Below are 23,036 nucleotides of genomic sequence, written 5' to 3' on the forward strand. Positions count from 1 at the left end.
GGATTCCACAAGAGATTATGGTTTCTTAAATACAGATATTGCCATCTCAATGTGCCCAAACTAGCCTATGGCATTACAAACTAAGAAATTATAATTCTTTTCCAATTTATTCAATATCATACATATGCCATACTTCTCTCAAAGATATATTGACTATACCCATGTACAAGTCGGCTCTTTTAGATAGAGATCAAATAGAGTATTCATGCATAATTGAAGTTGAGGTTTTCTTATATCAATACAAATAAACATGATGAAGAAAGATATACTCAAGATTGTATTCATTCCAAATCCTAGATTTAGCGATGATATTATTCCTTCCATTGTTAAACCAAAAACTGGTTTAATCTATTGCTAAAAATCGGAAAGCTATAGGAAGACGGATATAAACATGACATGAAATTTGCAAGCTCGAGTCAAGCACAATTATGTCAGCAATCAAAACTGCAAATGGTGGCTGGCAGTCCCATGCCAATACTGATAGAATAGCTTCATCCAAAAATGGACGTCGGTAGTATGATCCAATAATTCACGCACACTACTATTGTAAATGAATACATTCCAACACGGAATAAAAAGGAGGTGGATCCGGAAATGAGAAGCTTTATGGCAAGACGTATTGAGAGAACAAAACTGGAGATTAAAGAGGTAAGTATGAACCCCATCGTGAGCATATAATAAAAGGCTCACTGCTGTGCATGCTTGATTATGCAAGAAACTTCTAAGGTGGCAAGGCGTTGGCAAAGCCATCGAATCAAAAAATATAAATAAATTATGATGAGCCATTTAACAAATATAAGGCCTGATGGAATAAAAGAACTATGCAAGGTGACCGCTCAAGGCAAAATAATAAAGCTATCGCCAAGGTGAAAGAATAGTCATAACTTTACTCTCTTAATGTTTTAATATAAGGACATCATCGTACTTATCTACACTCATAGGTGTATATACACATACATGCATATATGTGTAGACCCTAAACATAAGTGTTTTATGTATATTTTTCAAATAGACGTATACATTTTAATTGACTTATACATATATTTTTCATAGGTGTATATACATATATGTACATGTATGAGTATACATAAGTATCATGGTGTCATTATATTCAAACATGCTTTACGCAACAGAAGGTTCTCAAATTATAAAGGCAACAAATTTGTTAATGCTTAGTGATTCTCCTTTATTTTTTATGTTTATGATAACTTGTTAGTCCAAGGTAGACCAAAGTTTTCTCTTGATTCCGAGGTTGTCTATCCTTAGTCAAGGTAGTTAGATTCCATACTTGATGATTCGTTAGCGGATTTACTGCCCCATTCCTAACTCCCATTTTGGCAATACTTCCCCCTTCATTGTGCTGCAAAAAGAAAAAGGTCTCGAAGTAATAACATATTTCCATGATTTCAAAATATCAAATATATTCCAAAATATCACATAGTCAATTCCAATTTCTATGATGTTCAGTTTCAATTCCAACATAATGATTAACGTTGGCATGGGAAATTCAAGTATAATGATTACCTAACATGTCATATGAAATAATAACGAACAACCATAATTTCTATTACACATAATCAAATATCTTAACAACTTTGCCAGTCGACTTCACATGAATTCTCAATGGCTATGATATTATTTTAAATTAGGAAAAAATTTGGGATGTAACACAAACGTCTAGATTTTGCTTACCCAAATTCTATTGCCTTTTATTCAGCTTTCTCTACTCCAAAAAATATCTCAAGTTTTTGGACGTATGGACAACGAACTTAGCTTCGACAAGGTACTATGGAAACTTATTTAGGGCGTGCATGATGGCAAACATTTCCTTATTGTAGATGGAATACAACCTCTCAGCTCCCGAAAGCTTCCGGCTTTCAAACAATCAAGTGACGGTCTTACATTAGCACGGCCCTAATTCCTTCTCTGGATGCATCACTCTAAAATAAAAGGTCGACTGAAATCTGGCATTGCCAAAACCGAACAAGAACTCGGCTTTCTTCAATTTGTTGAGTGTTTGTTGTGCAAGCTCCTTCCAATGGAAGGATCTCTTCTTTGTCGAATTTGTCAACAGTACACTAAGCTATGAGAGGCCTTTCATGAACCTTCAATAGGATCTACACAACCAAAAAAATTGCGTAGATTTGAGAGTTTACGAAGGTGGCTTGTCCAAAATTGCTTGAATTATTTCCTAATGTAACTTAACTTCTCAACAAGTGATGATGTATTCAAGATATAATATCATTGTCATTCAAATTCACATTTGGACCATTTGGCAAACAATGGCTTTGACTGAATAACTTTGTCCAAATGCTCCTCTCATGCCTTACTATGAATATGTCATCAAAAAACACCAATAGGAACTCACGCAGTTGCTTTTTAAAGATGTGGTTCATGTAAGATTGGAATGTCATCTCAGTGTTGGTCAAGCCAAATGGCATAACCATGAACTCATAATGTCCATAATGGTGGCAGAAGGTTTTTTTCTTCGAATTCTTCTCCCTCGTCTGGATTTGGTGATATCTACAACGAAGTTTGATCTTAGAAAAAAAGATTGCACTATGTAGCTCATCCAGCAACTCGTTAATATTGGGAATTGGATATCTATTCTTGATGGTCTTCTTATTCAGAGCACGATAGTCCACTCACATCCACAGGATTCCGTCCTTTTCTACCGACACTACCAATGACGTGAAAGTGCTAGAACTGGGTCGGATCCATCCCTTATCAAGATCCTAAAATTGTCTTTTCAATCTCATCCTTAAATTTCTTAGGATGGCAGTATGATGTGGTGATGACAGGCTTAGCACCAACCTCTAGCTCAATAGTATGCTCAAAGCCCTGGTGTGGAGGAATGCCAGGTGAGATATCGACTAAGACCATATCGTGCTTATCTAATACAACTTGAAGCTCATCATCTTGGTAGTAAGTGTGTTGCCCCTTATTAGATTTTGTTGAGATCAAGCAATGTGTTGCCTAGACAACTCCATCATGTCGAAAGATGGCCTCCATCTATTGTGTCAAGATTTCCTTCTGTAATGTCCCCCACTTAGCCAATTTGGAGGTATGTTGTCGTTAGCCCATTCTTGTATGGTCCCGAGGGCTAACCAAGACTTCAAAAGGGATCCTGAGGTTATTTGGCCTAGTCAAATCTAATTACAGGCCAAACGGAGTTCGTTTGTTGGGTTTTCAGAAAGACTTACTATTTTTAGTAAGCCAATAGGGGGATGCAGTGCCTTCAATTTTCAGTGACAGGATGAGATGCATTTTGTTGGGCTCTTTCTGATGAGCTATTATATGTGGGATTTCGAGTTTATTTGGTATATTATTTTAATGTTTGAAGTTACAACGGTAAAGTGACTATTTAAATTAAATATTATAATGTTTCATAAAGTCACTTTATAAAAAATCAAGAGTCCCCCTTTTGAGTACATACATGGACTTTGTAAAAAGAAAAAAAAGAAGTAATATTAAAACTCATGTATTATCCCACATTGGCAAGACGGAAGTGTGGAGCGAGGAAGGGATTAAAAGAAAGTGGATAGCTCTCATTTATTCATGCTTGGAAATATCAAAGAAATTGGAAAATTTGCTGGAGATTATGTCTCAATAGTTTGGAGGACAAAATCCCTTCAAGCTGGAAATCTTGACGCCATTGAAAGATATGGTCTTGAGATTCAACATAGTAGCAGTCCGAAAAAGCGGAACCGAAAAAGCAGGCTGAAAAAAAAGCAAGTACAAAAAAGTTGTCCGAAAAAAGCGGAACCGAAAAAGCGGGTACGAAAAAGCAGTTCGGAAAAAGCAAAGTAGAAGGGGCAGCATAGAAGAAAATTATTACAGCCATCTACAACCAGGTTCTTTTGTTAGTATTTTTTTTTAGGGTGTTATAAGCTTTCAGCTGTAAGTGTGCATTATACCAGCATTATCATTTTGTAATCCATGTAAATGCCAAAGTCTTGGCTATATTTCATGAGCATTGTAATTTTCATTGCAATTAAGAAGATAATAGCTGCTGGTGCCATTTAAGCAATTTAATATCATTATTTATCAGCTAGTTAGTTTGCATACCAACTGTTTGTAAAAATGCCAGTTGGCTGTAGGTGTTCATTTCTCATGTTTAAATCATATATATGCACTGAATATTGTCAAAATTAGTAGCACACTCATGTTAGGTCATTGTGTAGTCCATTGTAGTCTTCTAGCACAAGATTTTCATTGATGCAAATTGAAGAAAAAGTCATTTGAAGCTAGCTGAAATACTATATCAGTCATACGTCCCTTGCATGTGAATTGTTTGATGAAATTCCTTGAGCTTTCATCAGCATTTTTGAGGGCAGATTTGAGGAGGGTTATTACACCTTCAGGCCATCATTTACCATTCCTCTCAAGATAATCTTTTTGCCATCAACTTCAAATGAGAACTTCATTCATTTGAAACTCTAACTACTCATCAAGAGACTTCATCCATTGAATGCCCAGTATGACATCCATGTCATCTAGATCTACTACAAAGAAGTCGTCTAACACCGTGTGGTTTCTCATGGTAATGCTCAATTATGGGACCAAATAGGTACATGACAAGAGGGTGCCTCCCACCACCTTGACTTGAAATCTTGCATGTGCTTCCATAGGTAACTCGTCCTTGAAGAGTTTTGTATACCCAGAAAATAGTACACCTTAGATTACTTGCAAGAGCAATGGTGCCTCCTCGTCGTACCAATGCAAAAATCATTTTTGTGTGGTTTATGTTAACCTCATTGGAAACTTGTTGACCATCCCCTTCGAGCACCAATTTCTCATGCTCCTTAATATCCAACATAAACTCAATGTAATGGATTTTTCCCTTGCCTAAGCATTTGTGGTTTGGTTCCCAAGAATCCTTGTAGTTAAAACAAAGATTTCTCCTCCTAAGCTCTTGTCTAGTGGCCGCATCTAATAATGACTTCTTCAGATAGGGGTTTTTGTCTTTCTCCTTTAAAGCCAAGGGTGGATTGGAATGAGCATAACTCTTGGAGGAAGAAAAGAAAGCCGCCATGTTACGTGCCCTCTTGATTGCCTCAAAGAGTAGTAGAGTTGAACCCTTTCACCCCTCCCTTCAACAGCTCTATCAAACCATCCATGAACAATAGAATCTGTCATCTCTCTGAGATGTTTGTCACCAACATAGACAATCTCTACAACTCAGTAATGTAACTGTCAACCAACCCTACTTGCATCAACTATGCCAGCTCCTTGAAATTGAGTATTGGATCCTTACCATCAAAACAATGTACAAAATTTTTTGTGAATTTGACATAAGAAGATACTTGATCGTAGTCGAGAGTGACTAAACCATGATGCCACAATTCATAAGCAACTCCTTTCAAGTGGAGCGCTACAAATTTAATCGTTGCTTCTTCAGGCATCAATTTGAGCTGAATGACATGTTCGCCTTTATCACCCATGCATGTGCAAAGATTAATCTAGATTCGTCAATCACCGACAGAGTCACCTTGCCCATCTTTCTTTTAAGGTCATCAGTAAAGTAGTCATAGTTGCCACCGCCACAGTACCGCATTCTTAATTCCGCATAATCTTTGTAAGAAATATCTCCTTCCATATTTGCATTCCTCCAATCTTCCCGTAGTTATTCTTGCATTTCTTGGAAAGTGGGTTCGCCTTCTCTATGCAGTATCTCAATTCTTGGAGGTAAAGTTGACATCGAGGGTCGAGGGAGTGAAAGTTGATGGTTTGTCCTTCCTATAATCGAATTGTCACTATCTCCATTTTGTTCTCCAGATATTTTGCCTTCAACTAATTTGTGTAATGTTTCCTCCATTGGCCACAAAGTGTCATTGATCTAAACTTGATTTCTAGTGAGCTCTCTTAGAAAAGTCATGACGTCAGCAATAGGGCCTAGTGGCTCCCCCATTCTACCGAGTGAAATCGCCTTCTTTTCCTGGTATAAACGTGCATTCACTTCCCACAGGGTAGTAGGATCACTAACTCTGATACCATTGTCCCCACACAAGGGGCAGAGTATGAAGACACCTTCTTAGTGAAATCTATGGCCTCCAACCAAGAGTATTCCTGTATGTTTGTATGATGAGGGAGTGAGGTATTCGATTATGTACGTTGAAGTCCCAACTAGACGTGTGCAAAAGTCGAAGCAGAGGTCATATGATACATTTGTTGTTCATGTGGTGAGTGTCTATGTCTACGCGGTGAGGGTATATGCAAGGTTGTATGGTTGGAAGGTAGAGACACCGTACGGTGTCTAGGAGTGTTGTACTCAATGTAGTGGATTAGGGAGTGTAAGTATGGTGGTCATATGGTGGAATGGAAATGTGCTAATGTATGGTGGATTAAGAAGTGGGAAGTAGGATGGCAAGGGATTTTGTGGACGGGCGGTGACAGGAAAAGCATGTTGGACTTTGCTTTGGCCAATTGTGTGGTAGTGAGGATAGCGAATTTATGAATCTAGATGCCTTCCATTATTTACATCGCTTTAGAATAGCATCACTAATGTAATTAATTGCACAAAATGGAAAGATGAAATGCCAATTACCAATAATGCCATAAGTAATAACTTGTTGCAAACAAGTGATATAGTTCTTTAGATTTGCCAAATTCAAAGTCAAGAATACACTAGCATAATAGGGTGAGGGTTGAATCCGACCGAAATTGAGCTAGCAAAATAGGGAAGGTCTTTCACTTCTGCAATGGCAAAACAAAGCAAAACTCCCTCTAGAATTCACAGTACAATTAAATAACTCATAACATACCCAAAAACATCCTATACGCCAGTCATAAATATCACATCTAAGGGAAACTATGGAGATGTACAACAAGTGTTGATGAGACAACAAACACCTAGAACCAAAAAATAAAATTTGGGTTCGAGATATACATAAATCAATCGAGACCCCAAAACACAAATATTATTATTTATTTTATTTAATGATGAAGCCATTACAAGCTACCTCGTGGAAAATACATAGTAATATACAAAAAATCTGAAAATGACTTTAAAAGGTCTAGAAACAAACAAGATAAGACTTAAAACACCAAATTGCCCTAGAGAAACCCTTAATTGGTGAAAAATCTAGCAGGAGTGAACTACTTCAGCTCAAGTATTTATGTCAATTACATACGGAAGAACGTTTATATGACAAAAAATAAGCTCATGGGACTAAACAACTAAGCTTTACCTTTTCAACATTTCTAGAACATAATTAATTTTGTTTCATTCTTTCTACATCCATACCTTACCTACAACTCCATAAGAACCCTACTCCTCAATCCACTCTTCCAAAACTATGAACATAACAAAAAGAACCAAAACAAAAGCCCACCTTTCTATGATTGTTCAAACTTATTTTTTATAATCTATGTGCTTTGAAATGGATGTCTACTTCTATGCAATCATTGATAGTATCATTGTCGGATTAGAGAGCATACAGAATAAGCAACAATTACACAATTAATTTGAAATAGCATTTAGTTTATTATATTGATGGGATGGAAAGAAAAACAATTATAAACATATTTCACCCTCAACCACCTATCTAACATACCAGAAAACTTCCTCTAAACTACCCTCATGTTAATCCATTAGCATAACATTACTAATACAAAATATCTAGCAATAAACATAACATGCCATCAGATTATTACATAACATAGGAAAGGCAAGAACATAGGCCTTTGGATCACAACAACCACAAATACCAACAAAACCCTTCTTGATCCAAAAGGCATAAATACAAATGAGTTTGAAGCATCAATCAATGTAGTTAACCACCCAATCATACAACTCTATAATTCAATTGTTTATCTCTTAGTATTAATCAAATTGTATCAACACATGTATACATCCTCCTCATTCTTGCCTCTTAGTTACACACTCCAAAATGGTCAACCCTTATCAATCTATATATATAGTGCCTTCCTACCATAGTAACACTAAACATATCATCCAACATGCCTCAGACCATAACATATAGATGTAGCAATCTCGTTTCTTATTAGATGTCCAGCTTTAGTCCAAGCCTTCCAAAGAGCAGAAAACACCAAAAACCTTAACCTTAAAGTGACCAAGCAAATTGTCCTCTAGATGTGGAGGACCTCCAATGCTAAAACTTTCCTAGTCTAGACAAGGATGAATTATTTCTACTTAGTATTTTTCAAGGCTCATCCCTTTCTATAGGACCTAGCTCTTGAATCCTTAGATTAGGTGGGCAAGCGACACCATTTCCGATTCATAGAATGTCTTTTCTCATTGCCAGTACCATCTAACCAAAGGAATTCCGTCACAATCCTTTGGAGTTCACGAAATTGTGTGTTAACAAAAAGCCAAGTTGAGGAATGGCAAATGGAATGAGAAGAGATGACATTTTGCACAACCTGGAGTTTTCCTGCCAACAAGAGCAAGTGAATTTTCCATTTGAAATGTTTCTATTTAATCTTCGAGAAGACCCATTCCTGCACACTTTTAAGAAAGGGAGATATACCAAATAGAATGCCCAAATACCTTATCACCTTCAAGGTGTCAACCCACCGCTGACCCTTACTAGTGAGCCAGTTTGGTGGCTCTTTAGTCCGCACAAGCACAATTGATTTATAAGGAGAGATATTTGAATGAGAGGCTGCACAAGATATTTGCATTCTTCCCATTATGTTATCAAAGTTTTTAAATGCTAACTCAACAAACAACATGGTCTCGTTATCAAACTGAGCATCCAATAGTTTCCCATGGTTTGGTCTGATGCCCTTAATTGGAGGGGTAATAAAATTTGTTCTAAGAATGTAAGAATTGCACCAGCAGCTCTAACCAAAAGCAATTGGAAATCCTTGTATAATAGATCTTGTCAGCCGACTGGATTGTCATCGGTGTTTTTGTATTCTGTAGCCGACAGGTAAATACTTTGTAGCGGACATAATGTTTGTGGCTGACGGACTCCTTCGGGAAGGTTCAGCAGAAAGTATTTATATCCCGTTTGGGTACATTGTAAATCATCTTATCACCAGTTATGTAATATGTTGGCATATGCGAATAATCTAAAGAGTTTTGTTGTTCATTGTCTGTGTGCATTTCTTAATTAACCTATGTGGTAAACAGATCTTTGGAGGATAATATGGTTTGTAGCCCACCTATTAACATCGACTCGCACGGCTCGGAGTGCCAACGGAGCAAGAGCGTGGAGTGAACTCTTCGTCCAGGATATACTTCCGCAGGGGACAACTTCAAGTCACCCTTCTTCACCAAGGGTCGCAGCTGTTGAGTCCGCCGGTGTAAGAGACCAGTCCGCCGGTATGGGAGTGCAATACGCCAGTGTGGGAGTGCAATACGCCGGTGTGGGAAACCAGTCCACCGCTGTGGGAGTGCAGACCACCGGTGTGGGAGCCTGTTTACAGAAACCAATCGTGATGGCAGGACCAAACGAGAAACTACCAAAGTTCGATGGCGATGGTACGGCCGATCCCATTCGACATTGCAAAACATGTGAAACAATCTGGAGGGCAAATGGGATAACTGATGAAGATGACTGGATGAGGCAATTTCCAGCAACCCTACGGGGTGTGGCAATTGATTGGTTTACTAGTACAGATCCGCAGAAGCTGTACAATTGGAATAACATTAAAAAAGAATTTCTGGCCAAATTTCAACTATTGCGTGACGATAATGAAATTGTCACAGAGATCTTCAATACCAAGCAAGGAAAGAACAAAACTGTCCGCGTTTATGCCAAGAAATTGGAAGATTTGATAAACAAAATGGAAAATAAGCCAGCAGACGGACTTCAGAAAAGGTGGTTCGTGGAAGGCCTACGCCCTAACGTACGGAAGAAAATGAAAATTGTGCCGCCGTCGTCATACACGAAAGCCTATAACAGAGCATTGAATCTCGAAAGTGAGCACAAGACCAAGAAGAAGAAGAAGACTAGTTCCTCTAATTCTGATGACGACGAACCTTTCGGCAAAGATAGCAGTGACGATGAAGGCAGTAGCAAGAAGGTTCGCGCCCTGCAGAAGGACATGATCCGCATGATGGAGTTTAAAAACATGCAAAAGGAACCAAAAAGCAGTGAGCTGTGGTGCACGGAGCGCAAGACCGACGGTCATACTAAAGGATCCTGTCCAAAGAATCAATTCTGCGACATTTGTCAAATCATGGACCATTCGACAAAGGAGTGCCCCTTTAACATGAAGACAAAAGGATCTCCGCAGGTGCTTCTCACGTAGGAGGCTTGCCCGTCGGGCAGTAACGGGAACAACAATAGTGCAGGTGCTACATCCGGCGGATACAGGAATAATAGACGTGGATAGAACAATAATAACAATGCAAACAATAACAACAATACGAGCAGAAGCCGAATCTAGTATGATGCAAATGGACGGCCGATTGTTCAATGCCGCGCATGTAACTTGTGGGGGCATTTTGCATGGGAATGTCCAACAGCGAATACACCTCAACTATTGTGCCGATGGTGTGGACCCGACGATCACGACGACTCAAAGTGTCCAAAATCCAGAGTGAACTTGATCACTATTGGGACGGATGAGGAAGAAGTTCTAGCAATTACATAGAAACAAGCAAAAGAATACCCGGACCCCGCCGAAGAAAAGAGGAAATTTGCGGAAGCACGAGCGGAGGTGGAAAAAGTATCCCAACCGGCAACACCTCAGGACACCGCCAGTACTTCAGCAAGGAATTCCGCGAAACAAAACATAGTACAGCAAATTTTGCAGACGGAGGTACCAGTAAGGATAAATGATTTACTTCTCACCATGCCTCAACTTCGATCTGCTCTATCAAATATTACACCAGTTCCCAAGTCACCGGAAGAATCAAGTCAAGGGAAGGAAAAGGCACCGAGAGAACCAAGTCAAGGGAAGGAAAAGGAGATTGCTGTAGGCAGATAAGATCAGATGTTGTTGGCGCTGACATCCGAACGGCACCCCGCAGTCATTGAGATGGGGATCCTTGGACATGTTCTCACGGACACAATAGTTGACGAAGGGTCCGGCATAAATGTATTGCCGAAAGAAACCTGGAGGAAACTTGGACAGCCGACATTGTGGCCTCCGAGATTTCAGCTACTGACAGCCAATCAATATGGCATTAAACCGTTGGGTATTCTCATGGCACAGCCGGTAACCATTGGCACTCACCCGTTCCTAATGGATTTAGTGGTGATTCCATTGAAGAGAAAAGGATACGACGCCATCCTGGGCCGTGGGTGGCTTATCGAAGCAAGAGCCCGACACGACTGGAAGAAGAACACCTTATCACTGGAAAGTAAAGGCCGCCAATTTTTCATTGATTTGCATACCGAAATGGTAGGGGAAGAGGCCCTGTCATCAAATTCTGAGGAAGAGGAGGATGAAGGCAGACAATGGATGGAACCGGATCAAGAGGGAGTCCTGCGATTGGACGGGGGATCAACGGATGACGACTTGGATTCCGTCAACGGTCTCTACCACTGGCAAATGGAGGACTATGAATTATTTCACCGCTGCAATGTTTTGTCGATTGAGAACAAATATCCAAAGGAGTTTACTGAAGTAAAGGAGGGGGAGGCACCGTTGGATGTTACACCCACCCATACATTCAGTGAAGGGGAGACAATCAAGTATAATGAAGCTACACTACAAACAATGAATTTGGGGGACGAGGTAGAGCCGAAGAACATACTAGTCGGAGATAACTAGGATCCAGTACTCAAGGCCGTGGCATTCAAGATATTTCTGGAATACAAGGATGTGTTTGCATGGACATACAAGGACCTCAAGGGAGTACCGTCGGAATTATGTGTGCACCGCATCCTGCTGATGGAAGGAGTCGTACCTATACGGAAGCGACCCTATAGGATGAACAAGAACTATGCGGCACGGGTTACGGAGCAAATCAACCGAATGCTGGAAGCTGGCATTATATTCAAGGTGCAGACCAGCGAATGGGTGTCACCGATAGTCATCTCATTGAAAAAAGATACTACTCAGATCCGGATATGCCACCAAGTGAAAGGCGCAAGTTGATAATCAGCAGCCGTACCTTTCAATTGATCAACAGATTATTGTATAAAATGGGGCTGAATCATATTCTTCAGCGGTGTGTGTTGGAAGAAGAGGTACCGCAGGTGCTAAAAGAAGCACATGAGGGTCCCGCAGGAGGATACATGGGACCCGACACCACTGCACGGAAGATATTGCTCGCAGGTCTCTAGTGGCCGACGGTATACAACAACGCGCGGGAATGGGTTGTCGGATGTGACACTTGCCAACGGGCCGAGAAGCCGCTGAAGAGAGATTTCATGCCACTTAACCCTTCCCATGCACAGGAACTTCTTGAGCTATGGGGATTAGATTTCATTGGACCCCTGAGGGTGAGCAAGACTCTACAGTGCCGGTACATCATTGTTGCAACAGAGTACCTGACCAAATGGGCGGAGGCACGTGCATTACCAGATAACTCGTCCATCAGCACTGTGAAGTTTGTTTATGAACAGATCATTACCAAGTATGGAATTTCGTTGCAATTAACAAGTGATAGGGGAGGACATTTTGTTAATCATGTCATCCACTTGCTCACCACCCAATTCAAGATTTATCATTCACTGTCAAGTCCGTACTATCCAAGAGCAAACGGACAGGCCGAGGCTACCAATAAAATCTTAGTATCCATCATCTACAAATCCTGCGCGGTTGAAGGTGCTGACTGGGAGGAAAACTTACCCGCCGCCCTGTGGGCTTACCACACGACGTACAAGGTGACGACAGGGCACACACCATTCCAGTTAATGTTTGGACAGGAAGCGGTAGTCCCAGCGAAATTCATGATCCCGAGTCTGCGAATAGCGTTTGAAAACAAGCTGGATGACGACGGAAGCTTACAAGAGCGGTTAAACAATTTGAATAAGCTGGAGGAGAAGCGATTGTTGGCATAGTGGGTGACGGAAGTGGCACAGAACAGAGGCAAGGTCTGGCATGATAAGCATCTGAAACGTAGCAGATTCCAGCCGGGACAGTTAGTATTGAAGTATGATGGTCGCAATGAAATCAAGCCGGGAAAGTTTAAGGTTCAGTGGGTTGGACCATACTAGATCCGGGAGGTCGACGACAATGGAGCGATTAAATTGTCAACCTTAGACGGGGAAGAGGTCCCTCAGGGAGTCAACGGATCTAAATTGAAACTATACCACACTAGAAAGATGCAGTTCTACTTGTCGTCGCCGTCGCCGAACGCTCAGAGGATTCCCCTATCATCATCGTCATTTGAAAATGGCGAGACTTCGATGCCAATTTGAGGTGCCCTGTATATTTTTCAAAAAAAAAAAAATTTAAAAAATTTAAAAAGAAAAATTTTAAATTTGAAAAAATAAAAAATAAAGCTGAGTAGGCCGCAGGAGGATACCCCGCAGGCAACTCTCTGCGAGGATGGTTCCGCGGGCAACTCTCCGCAAGGGATGGCTGCGGGCACATCTCCGCGGGAGATTGCTCCACAGTCCACTCTCCTGTACGCGGAAACAATCTGCGAGGCTGTTAAAAAACAAAAAAAGCATCGCGGCGTTTTTTTTTTAACTTTTTTCCATTATATCTGCCACGGGTGGAACACAATTTGCCAGCGTCGTTTTTCTATGCCATTTCGCTACCTGCGCAACTTCACACGAGAATATAGATGCTGAAAGTATAGAGCGAGCAATGAAGGGCGAACAATCTTCCGTGGGCGTATAGCAAAGTTTTCTCGCATACTGCAATTGCCATGGGATATCGAGATCTGCCTTGTTTCGGCTTGCGTGTGATCGTTTATGATCTTCCCATCGATCTCCGACACTGGTGATTGGCTTCGACAAGGCTCGAAGGAGCAGGTTGAGAGCTACGCTTTCAGACATGGACCGACTCTTATGCTGAAGAATTCATTAATTTCAAAATTTCTTCCAATCACGGTGGCTAGGAACATTGATGAACGGGTTTTAAATCCGAAGGAAGCTTTGTGACTGATTCAATATGTTACGGGGTGCCTCATTTAGCAATATGGAGGTGCCTTTTTGAGTACTACTCCATTCCTGCGCCATGGAGGTATAGATTTGGCATTGCGGAATTTGCTGGGTATGATCGAGATGTAGTACCCCAAATCATTGATTGCCAAGTGTTGAAATGGATTAATGCCGGTTGCAGGGAGGAATTCCGAAGCGATGGATTGGTTGATTGTTTTCGCTGCCAGAAGAATTGCTTGAGTTTCTCAATTGCGGAGGTCAGATTACTCCCGGGGTTATCTGCTGCCTTACCTGTCCGCGAAAAGTTGGGTTGGTTACGGCATAGACAGTGAGATTTTTTGTAACGGACAGAGGAAACACATATAAGGAGAAATAAGCCATTTTTACATGGAATCAGCAGGTAAACGGAAGTCGTGGAAGACTCAGCTAGCGGCTAATATGGAAAAGAATTCAAGAGTTTTGGCATCGGGGATTCGAGTTGCAGGTCCCTCGAGTTCTAGTAGCAAGAAGCAAAAGACCAAGGAGGAACTCACTTATCTCACCGTCCAGTTCGAGAGTCTTAGTAGGAGCGAATGCCGAAGGTGGTGGCAGGAGACCCTGGAGGCAAACCAGATTAAGCAGATTCTGATGCGAGCATAGGTGCATTGGGCCATCCAGCTTCCCATCTTCTCCATTCGGTTGTTCGAATCAGTATTGCGCACCATGATAAAGACATTTAGCCCGCGGAGAAGAACAAGTACATTCATGTACAAGAAGCAGCAGATGACGGTGTCCTTTAAACCTAGGGATTTCACTAGGGTTTTCGGCATCCTTGGCCCTGAAGGGAGGAAAGTGGAAATCAAGAACCATAAACTCTCACGAGAACGGAAGGAGCATTGGATAGATCTAGTGCGCCGAGATCTTACAACCGTGGAAAGGGACGCAGCGGTTCAGGGTCAAAGTGCAGAGGGCTTCGCAAAGACTTTATTCGAGGTCACTAGCATTGCTTCAAGCTTCAGATATAGCATTGCCACAGGTTGTGTTTATGAATGGTATCATGCAGGTAGTAGTATATGATTGGGCTTCAGTCCTCGCCAATAGGATGGAGGAATTCATGACCCTTCAGCACCGAACATTTTTTATGCTGCACCATGCCATCGACGCTGCAGCTAGCCAGATCCCACTGGATGATTTTGAGACTCCTTCGAGGGGCAAGTTGGCAGACGGGGAGCCTCCTATATTCTATTGGCGCCATTTGGATACAGGTGGAACAACAGCGGGCCAGAAGAGAGTACTCTGAGGATTGGACACTTTCGGAGATACAGATAGCGGACGAGAGGACACTTCGGAAAATGACGGGGCTGAGTCCATGGAAGGGGAGGAGAGCACTTCGACGGAAGTTGGCGGTGAGGCAGCGGGTAGTGGGTCCACATTCTTTACCCCTCCTCAGCTGTTAACTTCGACGCACTTGACTACTTGCACGTCAGTCATTCCCCCGCTTGGCCAGCGCCATGCCCCCGTCGTGATGACCCCTCTGACGGTGGCAGAAGATGTCCCACGGGCAGTGACCGAGATGGTCCCACAGACAGCGACAGATGTTGTCCCGCGCACAGTCACTGAGATATTGCCGACGGTTGTAGCGGATGTGATTCCAGTTGTACCAGCGGAGCAAGTTTCACAAGCAGATGTTGTTACCATCGCAGTCTCACAAAGAGCACAGTTGCCACCACCGGAGCCTGAGCCTCAGGTTCGGTTGGATGTCATTGATTCTGATGCAGCTGTCACGGTTTCGTCATCCTTATTAGCAAAGATCGAGCCAACCGAGTTAGCCCAGCCAGTACCGTAGCCAATACAGGAGGAGAACATGGAGCCTGGACAGTCAGAGCGATCGGAGGTGATGGCGAGAGCTAGTATCTTTTTGAGGCAGCAGTTTCGACTCACTCCTGCCAAGCGGGGTCCGTCCATCCAGTCTCCCAGGCGTTCAGGAACATCACCGGCAGTACCAGAGCCTCAGTCTCCGGAGGAGGGAATGCCACATGCCGTGGTTGCGCCGATAGCAGAGGAGGCGACACCGGATGTGGGCATGGCTCCTGCTAATGAGGAGGAGAATAGTGATGCGGAATGGTCATTGGAGGACTTCGTCAAGGAGGATTACAGGTCAAATGAGGACAGGTGCAGGGACTACCTTAGGACTATGAAGTCGGTGTTGAAGAAGGGACACGATGTGGCAATTCAGGCTCTGACTCGGTGGAGGGAATGGCATTTGATCCGAGCATATATCCGTGGGGTTTGTCCTCAACGATTTCAGACTTGTTTTGTGGATAGAGGTTGGCCAGCAGTTGAGACACCAAAGATGTTGGCAGATTGGGCCACTGAGCCGGAGTTGGGACCGAGTGACACTCCGTTGATGAGGCTGGCACATGAGATTGTGGGATTATACAAGGAGGTTTACTATGCCCGGCGATGCGCAAAGGCGGACAGGGCAGCGAACAGTATTGCATCTCAGAGATCTCTAGCGCGGAGGCAAGTGAAAAGTTAGCCGCGGACTTGGCCAACCAGCAGGCAGCATGGGCAGCGGAGCGAGCAGCACTATTCAGGGACATGGAAGCAGTTGTGCAGGATAAGAACGTGGCTATCCGAAATATGGAAGCGGTTGTGCGAGATAAGGATGCGGCTGAGCACGAGTTGCAGTTAGCCAGGAGACAGGCTATGGATGCTGCGCTTCTTCTAAAGGAGGCCGTCGAGGTTAATTCACAGATTCAGACAGATCTGCGCATCAGGACAGAGCAAGTGTATGAGTTATGTCGCCAGCAGCACTCTTCTGGGATGCCTCCTCCTCTCTAGTATTTCTTTTGTTGTCTATAAGTTGTCTCCTAATTTTGTTAGTCGTCAGGAGACGACTTTTCTTTTGGGGGGGATGGTGTCAGCCGACTGGATTATCGTCGGTGTTTCTGTAGCCGACAGGATGATTGTCGTCAGTGTTTTTGTATTCTGTAGCCGACGGGTAAATAGTTTGTAGCAGACATAATGTTTGTGGCTGACAGACTCCTTCGGGAAGGTTCGGCAGACAGTATTTATATCCCGTCTAGGTACATTGTAAATCATCTTATCACCAGTTATGTAATCTGTTGGCATATGCAAATAATCTAAAGAGTTATGTTGTTCATTGTCTGTGTGCATTTCTTAATTAACCTATGTGGTAAACAGATCTTTGGAGGATAATATGGTTTGTAGCCCACCTATTAACATCAATTTGGGTAGAAAAGTCATTGAACAAAATATTTGCCCATCAACTGAATTTGGAAGGGAAACCACATGCTTTTAGCATATAAATCACAAAAGACCACTCTATACTTTCATAAGACTTCTCAAAATCAAGAAGGATCAACATTTTGGCCACAATGTTTGCCTCGATACATTCCCTTCCAACTATCAATCAAGTTTTTCAAAATGCATCTCCCCTTTTGTTGCCCATTTCCTATACATCCAATTTTCATAAAAATAATTTGGTCTAATTTCTATCAAAATATTGACTCAAGATTTAATATTTAATAAATACTTTTAAGTCAATTTCTATAATAATTTTAATTATTTACAAACTTCTCACAGTCATAACTTCAAAAAGAGCCTACTGTTGCGAAAAATAGTGAAAAACTCATCAAGTTGCATCATGTTTCTTAAAACACTCAAATTATCCAAAACTTCTAACTTTTATGGTCTTTAAGGCACAAAATACAAGCATTCACAACTATAAAATGTTTAGAATGCTCAAAAAGCAACTGCAAATGTAAGCATCATGCTCAGAATTAGGGCACACATAACTTAAAGGTTTTAGTACTCAAAAAAGGGGCATACATAACATAAAGAGGTTTTGAGTGCTCAAAAAACGAGCGGACATAACTATAAAGAAGGTTATGAGTGCTTTGAGAATGAACAGGCATAAGTGAAAGAGGTTGTGAATGCTCAAAAAGCAAGCATTTCTAACTTTGTTAGTCAAGTGTGCTCCAGATTTAAATAATTCTAACTTCATAACCAAAACTTATTTCATGAAGCTTGTAACTACTTTATGCCAACTCTAGGGAAAATGCAGTTGGTAGGTACAAATAAACGATTTAATGATAGAGTCCTTAGAAGCATAAAGAAATTAATCTTTGCCAGACATGTAGTTGCAGACTGTTCCAGTAGACATATTTGCAGAATTCACAGGCATGGAGAATGTAGGTCAACTTTTGACAGAATTCTCCCAAAGGAAAATGTGCTATTCATTGTACTGAACAATGCTTTCAACCTGCATTACAGAAATTTTCTCAAAGGCGTGTCACCTCATATAATGTAATGACACATCATATAATGTAATGACTACGAGCTTTTTAAAAATAAAACTCTAGAGACAACGTATGCAGATATTGTTGTCAAAATTTATAATTGGAAATGGTCTTATTAGTATGTATAAAGATTGGAAGTACGCACAGGGAAATATTGTTCAACCGAATGCATTAGGGAGATCGCATATCCTAAAAAGCTGTGATTACAGACTCTGCATAAGTGAGTTTGATGAAAAGGCTTTAAAAAGTGTGAAGTATTTGCAATGTGTGAGGTGAAGTTGAATTTGACAGCTTTGTGTCACCATCCTTACTGTCCAATACATACTGGAGTAATAAACATCAATCAAAGTGAATGAGGAAGAAATTTGATCATTTAGTACAATGCCTTGATTGCAGAGTTACTGTTGAAGATTGTAGTTGCAATAGAGATCTTTATCTCTAATTTTATGAAATAGAAATATGACCATTATAACCGTTATGGTCATCTTCAGCTGAAAAAGACATTTGTAATAATATTTGAAATAATATTATATAAAGAGACCTGTCATGCATCATGCATAGAGGCATGTGTATAGAAATACGAAGAGTTGAATATTTGGAAATTGAAGAGACCTTCAGTTGTGTAATGAAAAGTCTCTATTCTTTGTATATATTGTATCAAGTGATATATTGTATCAAGTGAAAAGCATTGCACACTTGAACATTTTTGTTATCAATAAAAGATATGTTTTGTTGGTGTGGCTGGGTTTTTGTCTTCAAGAAGAAGGGTTTTCCCAGGATAATCTAGTGTCATTTGTATATTTTTCTCTCTCCTCTTAATTGTTGTTTATCTTTATAGCCTGGGCTTAACATTAACATGGTATTAGAGCCAGGTTATGATATCAGCAGTAAAGAAGAGTGCATTAAGTTTATTTGTGTTTGCTACAGTTTGGTAGCAGCTTCATATTTCTGGATGCCATCAAAAAGAAGAACATTCTCTTGTAAGGGGAATTCAGTAGCAGGTCTAGTATTAGGTAAAAAAATTATATGTAAATGGTCGGGGCAGAGCACCAATGTTGCAGGGATACATTCTGGATATATATATATATATATATATATATATATATTTGAGGCTCAAGTTGCTCGGATTTAATGTCACTTAGACTGGTTGATTTGGAAGTGCTCATCAAATCCAGCAGAAAGGAATCTTTTATTCTCATGTTCTTGGCTTCATTCTTTTCTTCCACCTCTTGCAATTCATCGTATTAGCATCACTCATGTATCCTTTGGCATAGTCAATTTTGGTTAGCATTCTTGAGTGCCTTGTGGCTGTTGATTCATTTGGTATTATCTTGTGTATAATATCTAGCATATTCATATGCGATGGATCTTTGATTCTTTGTAACAGTAGGAGTCTTATCATCTACAAATGCTCCTTATTGACATGCTGTGATCATTCATTTTTGGCATTGTTCATTTTCTAGTGGAAATAAGTATATTGTGGCATTTTCCAAGAATAAGCTGCGACATGTACCGAGAGCTGCTTTGTATCGGCTCAAAGTAGGCAATTTACAAATCTTTGGGCATCACAATCTGCATTCTTAGGGCCATGGCAGTCTCCATAGAATTAAAATAAATTTGTTGGCAATATAAATCAACTCAAGTTGTTTTAATTTTCAAACTTGACTTGCGGTAGTCTTGATGATGCTATTGTGAATCTTGGGGTCAATTTTATTTGTGATGATTGTTTCCTCATATAGATAATACAATAAATAGCTAAGAGGCTAATTCTCTCAGGAAATCTGAGGTTTAACAAATGTCAACTCATCTCCATAAAAGAAAAAAATTGTACTATCAATAAAGAAGTGTATGGAAAGAAAACAATGTCTATTGAGTTATTAAATCCATGGGTCATATTTGAATAGTTCAAGTACCAGTCATTTTGTGTTTTGACCAGATTTGTATAATGATATTCATGATACCAATCTTTCTTTAAATAGAAACTAATAAAATTCTACAAAGCTAATTTTCCCAATGTGTATAATATGCCCAATTAATGAAGCAATTAATGATAAAGTACTGAGATGTTTTAGTATCATATGAACAAATGTAACTTCTGTTATTGACCAGTAACCTTTCGAAAAACAAGTCACAAGAGTAATTCAAAGATGAATTATTGCTATGATACCTTTTGCATGATAACAAACAAAACATAAATCCATTTCTTATTTATTACAAAACCTATAATAGTTTATATCTTATTTTAATAAACAAAAACCTAGGCACAAGCAAGTTACACAAAGATTCTCTTAATTAACATTTCTGTCCCTTTCTGCCTTCAAAAACTCCAAAAGCCTAATCAGTCACAGCAGATATTAAACCTATCTGAAACAGAAGACCTACCCATATTTGTACATGTCTATCATAAACATTATGGCATCATCAATAATTGGCGCACGTTGGGACATATGCCACATGAACTTCAAAAATGCATTTCCCAAAGAGATTTATTATTACAGATACCTCTCTGCAAACTTGGCCGATCTAACCTCAGCATCTGGAACAGATTGATCAAGTTCTGCACGCTTCCTACAGAATAATTCACATCTTAAGTTAGAAACATAGACAACATGAGAAAAATCACCCCTTCATTTCAAATATTACCAATAATCTGTAAATATTATTCTAACCAACATCAATGAGATTTATTCCATTGAAATTCCAATGATAAAGAAGTGTTCACTTCTTGTTGATTCTAATATACAGAAGAAAATTTTTAATTAAATTCTAAAGATATACAAAAGCACAATAGATTTTGTATACAAATTAAAATAAGCTCAACAAGCCAATTTGGTTATGGTGGACCAGAAAAACAATCATTCTTAGACCTTGCATAGGATGATGAGTTCTAACCAAGTGATCAGTATTATCCGTGCCATTTGGCATTTGCTGCTCATTCCCACACTGGCAGTTAATATGTGGCTCAACATAACTTCATTACTCTACATCTATTAAATAATATATGATATTGAAGAGCAATAACAAATTCATATCATAATCCACCTATGACTCCACATAGTAAATCTCCATCTGGCTCCGGATGAAAAACACTATTTAAAAATTCCAAACTAAAGGTAAAAGTATCGGATATGCTTTAAAATCACCCTAAGCCCAGTTGCAAGGGCTGAATGAAATGCACATAGAATTGATTATTCTTGTAGAAATCATCTATCAAGAAATTCAAGACAGAGCATCAAAGCAAATCCATATCATCATCAACTAGATCAGCTTGCTAGTAGATCATAATCATGGGTCCTATTTGGGATTCAACTGGAGCTTGCAGTTCCACAAGTGGTATATCTTCCCTAATCTGCTATTTCTCCAATTAGGTGAAGCCTCTTAGAGACCTAATTGTACTACTGGATTCAACTTATACCACTCGTATCAGCATTCATACTCAGCACCAACAATATCGTATCAATAACATGTCATCTTTGGCATTGGCATAAATCAGAGATAATTACCAGTGACATATAGTCAGTTCAATCCAAAGGATCTGCATCACAGAAATATCATCTTAGCCTTGCAACTTCTGTCGCACCTTCATTCAAGTAAAATCAGGATGCAGACCTGAGTACTAACTTGCATATCAATTGGAGTCCACAGGCATCGAAGGATCAGATTGTCGACAACCTCATATCAGAGACAAGAGCTCTTAGGATTCAACCACAGCAGCACATACGAGTTACCAGTGATTACTTAAGATCACAACTCTGTACACTCAGTTCATAAGTGCAGAAGATCAGAAAACGCCTTTGGAAACCACCAATTGCACATTCACTAGCACCAGAAAGGCTGTATTCTGTGTGCAATATAATTCCCCAATAGCAGATGAAGAAGATATAAACATCATTCAGCAGCAGTACATCTGCATACACAGGAATATTCTTAGAGACACTTGTGTATCATCTAACAGCAACATATACCCATTGATTTGAGGTCATACTGTTGACTTCGAGGTCAACACCTCCTTGGAGATTCCTGGCATGGCTTAACCACCTCTTCTAGGCAGATTAAATCTGGCATTTGTATCAGGCATTGACAGTTCGAGCTTTTTTAATGCAACAGTAACTGATTCCAACAATTGGTATCAAAGCCTTGGGTCACAAGTTCGAGTCTCCGTTCAGTGGGTGCTCAAGGCTCGACCAGTGTTGAGAGGGTAATTGTTGATTTGGTGGTCAGAACCTCCTTGGAAATACGTGACATACCTTAACCACCTACCGTGAGTTAGGTTAAATCTGGCATTCATATCAGGCATTGACAGTTCGAGCTTTTGGTGCAACGGCAAATGATTCCAACACATACATCATCCGCAGTGATTTTGCATTATCAACATAACAGCCCTACGAATGGTGACATTGATTTGGAATGCACACTGAGACATATCTGGGATCACATTGAGATCAGTTCCACACATTCAATATCAACCTCTGTGATTCCCAACACAGAGATTTGTTAGACGGCCTGGTGCAAAGCTTCCTTGAGCACCATTCAGATTTTAATAACTTTTTAATTGACTGAATAAAAACAAATACTCACATTTGGTGGTCCACTATTGTGCATTTTGTCTACTCATTTCTTGTTTGCATGCTTGGGATATTTCAATGATATCAAAGTCGGTGATCTTGTCATCCTATTGTTGGGTTAATGGAAGACAACTTTGGAATCCCTCAAAGAAAACAAGCTTATCCATTGGATAGGACGGGAGATACAC

At 40.3% G+C, this 23,036-nt stretch overlaps 2 protein-coding genes across 2 annotated transcripts in view; both read right to left on the minus strand.

Annotated features, from left to right (window-relative positions):
• LOC149564400 (damage-control phosphatase At2g17340-like) overlaps positions 1–23,036 on the minus strand; it is a 238,791-nt gene that overhangs the window by 131,070 nt on the left and 84,685 nt on the right. Inside the window, exon 2 of the mRNA XM_089827455.1 lies at positions 20,786–20,851. Within this exon, the coding sequence (XP_089683581.1) occupies positions 20,786–20,851 (66 nt within the window). The remainder of the gene's footprint in view (positions 1–20,785; positions 20,852–23,036) is intronic.
• Positions 1–23,036, minus strand: part of LOC149564401 (uncharacterized) — a 95,867-nt gene that overhangs the window by 48,590 nt on the left and 24,241 nt on the right. The window lies entirely within an intron of this gene.

The sequence above is a fragment of the Cupressus sempervirens genome, chromosome 4, assembly GCF_028749045.1.
Source record: "Cupressus sempervirens isolate cs-2001-9-10 chromosome 4, ASM2874904v1, whole genome shotgun sequence".
NCBI classification, from domain to species: Eukaryota; Viridiplantae; Streptophyta; class Pinopsida; order Cupressales; family Cupressaceae; genus Cupressus; species Cupressus sempervirens.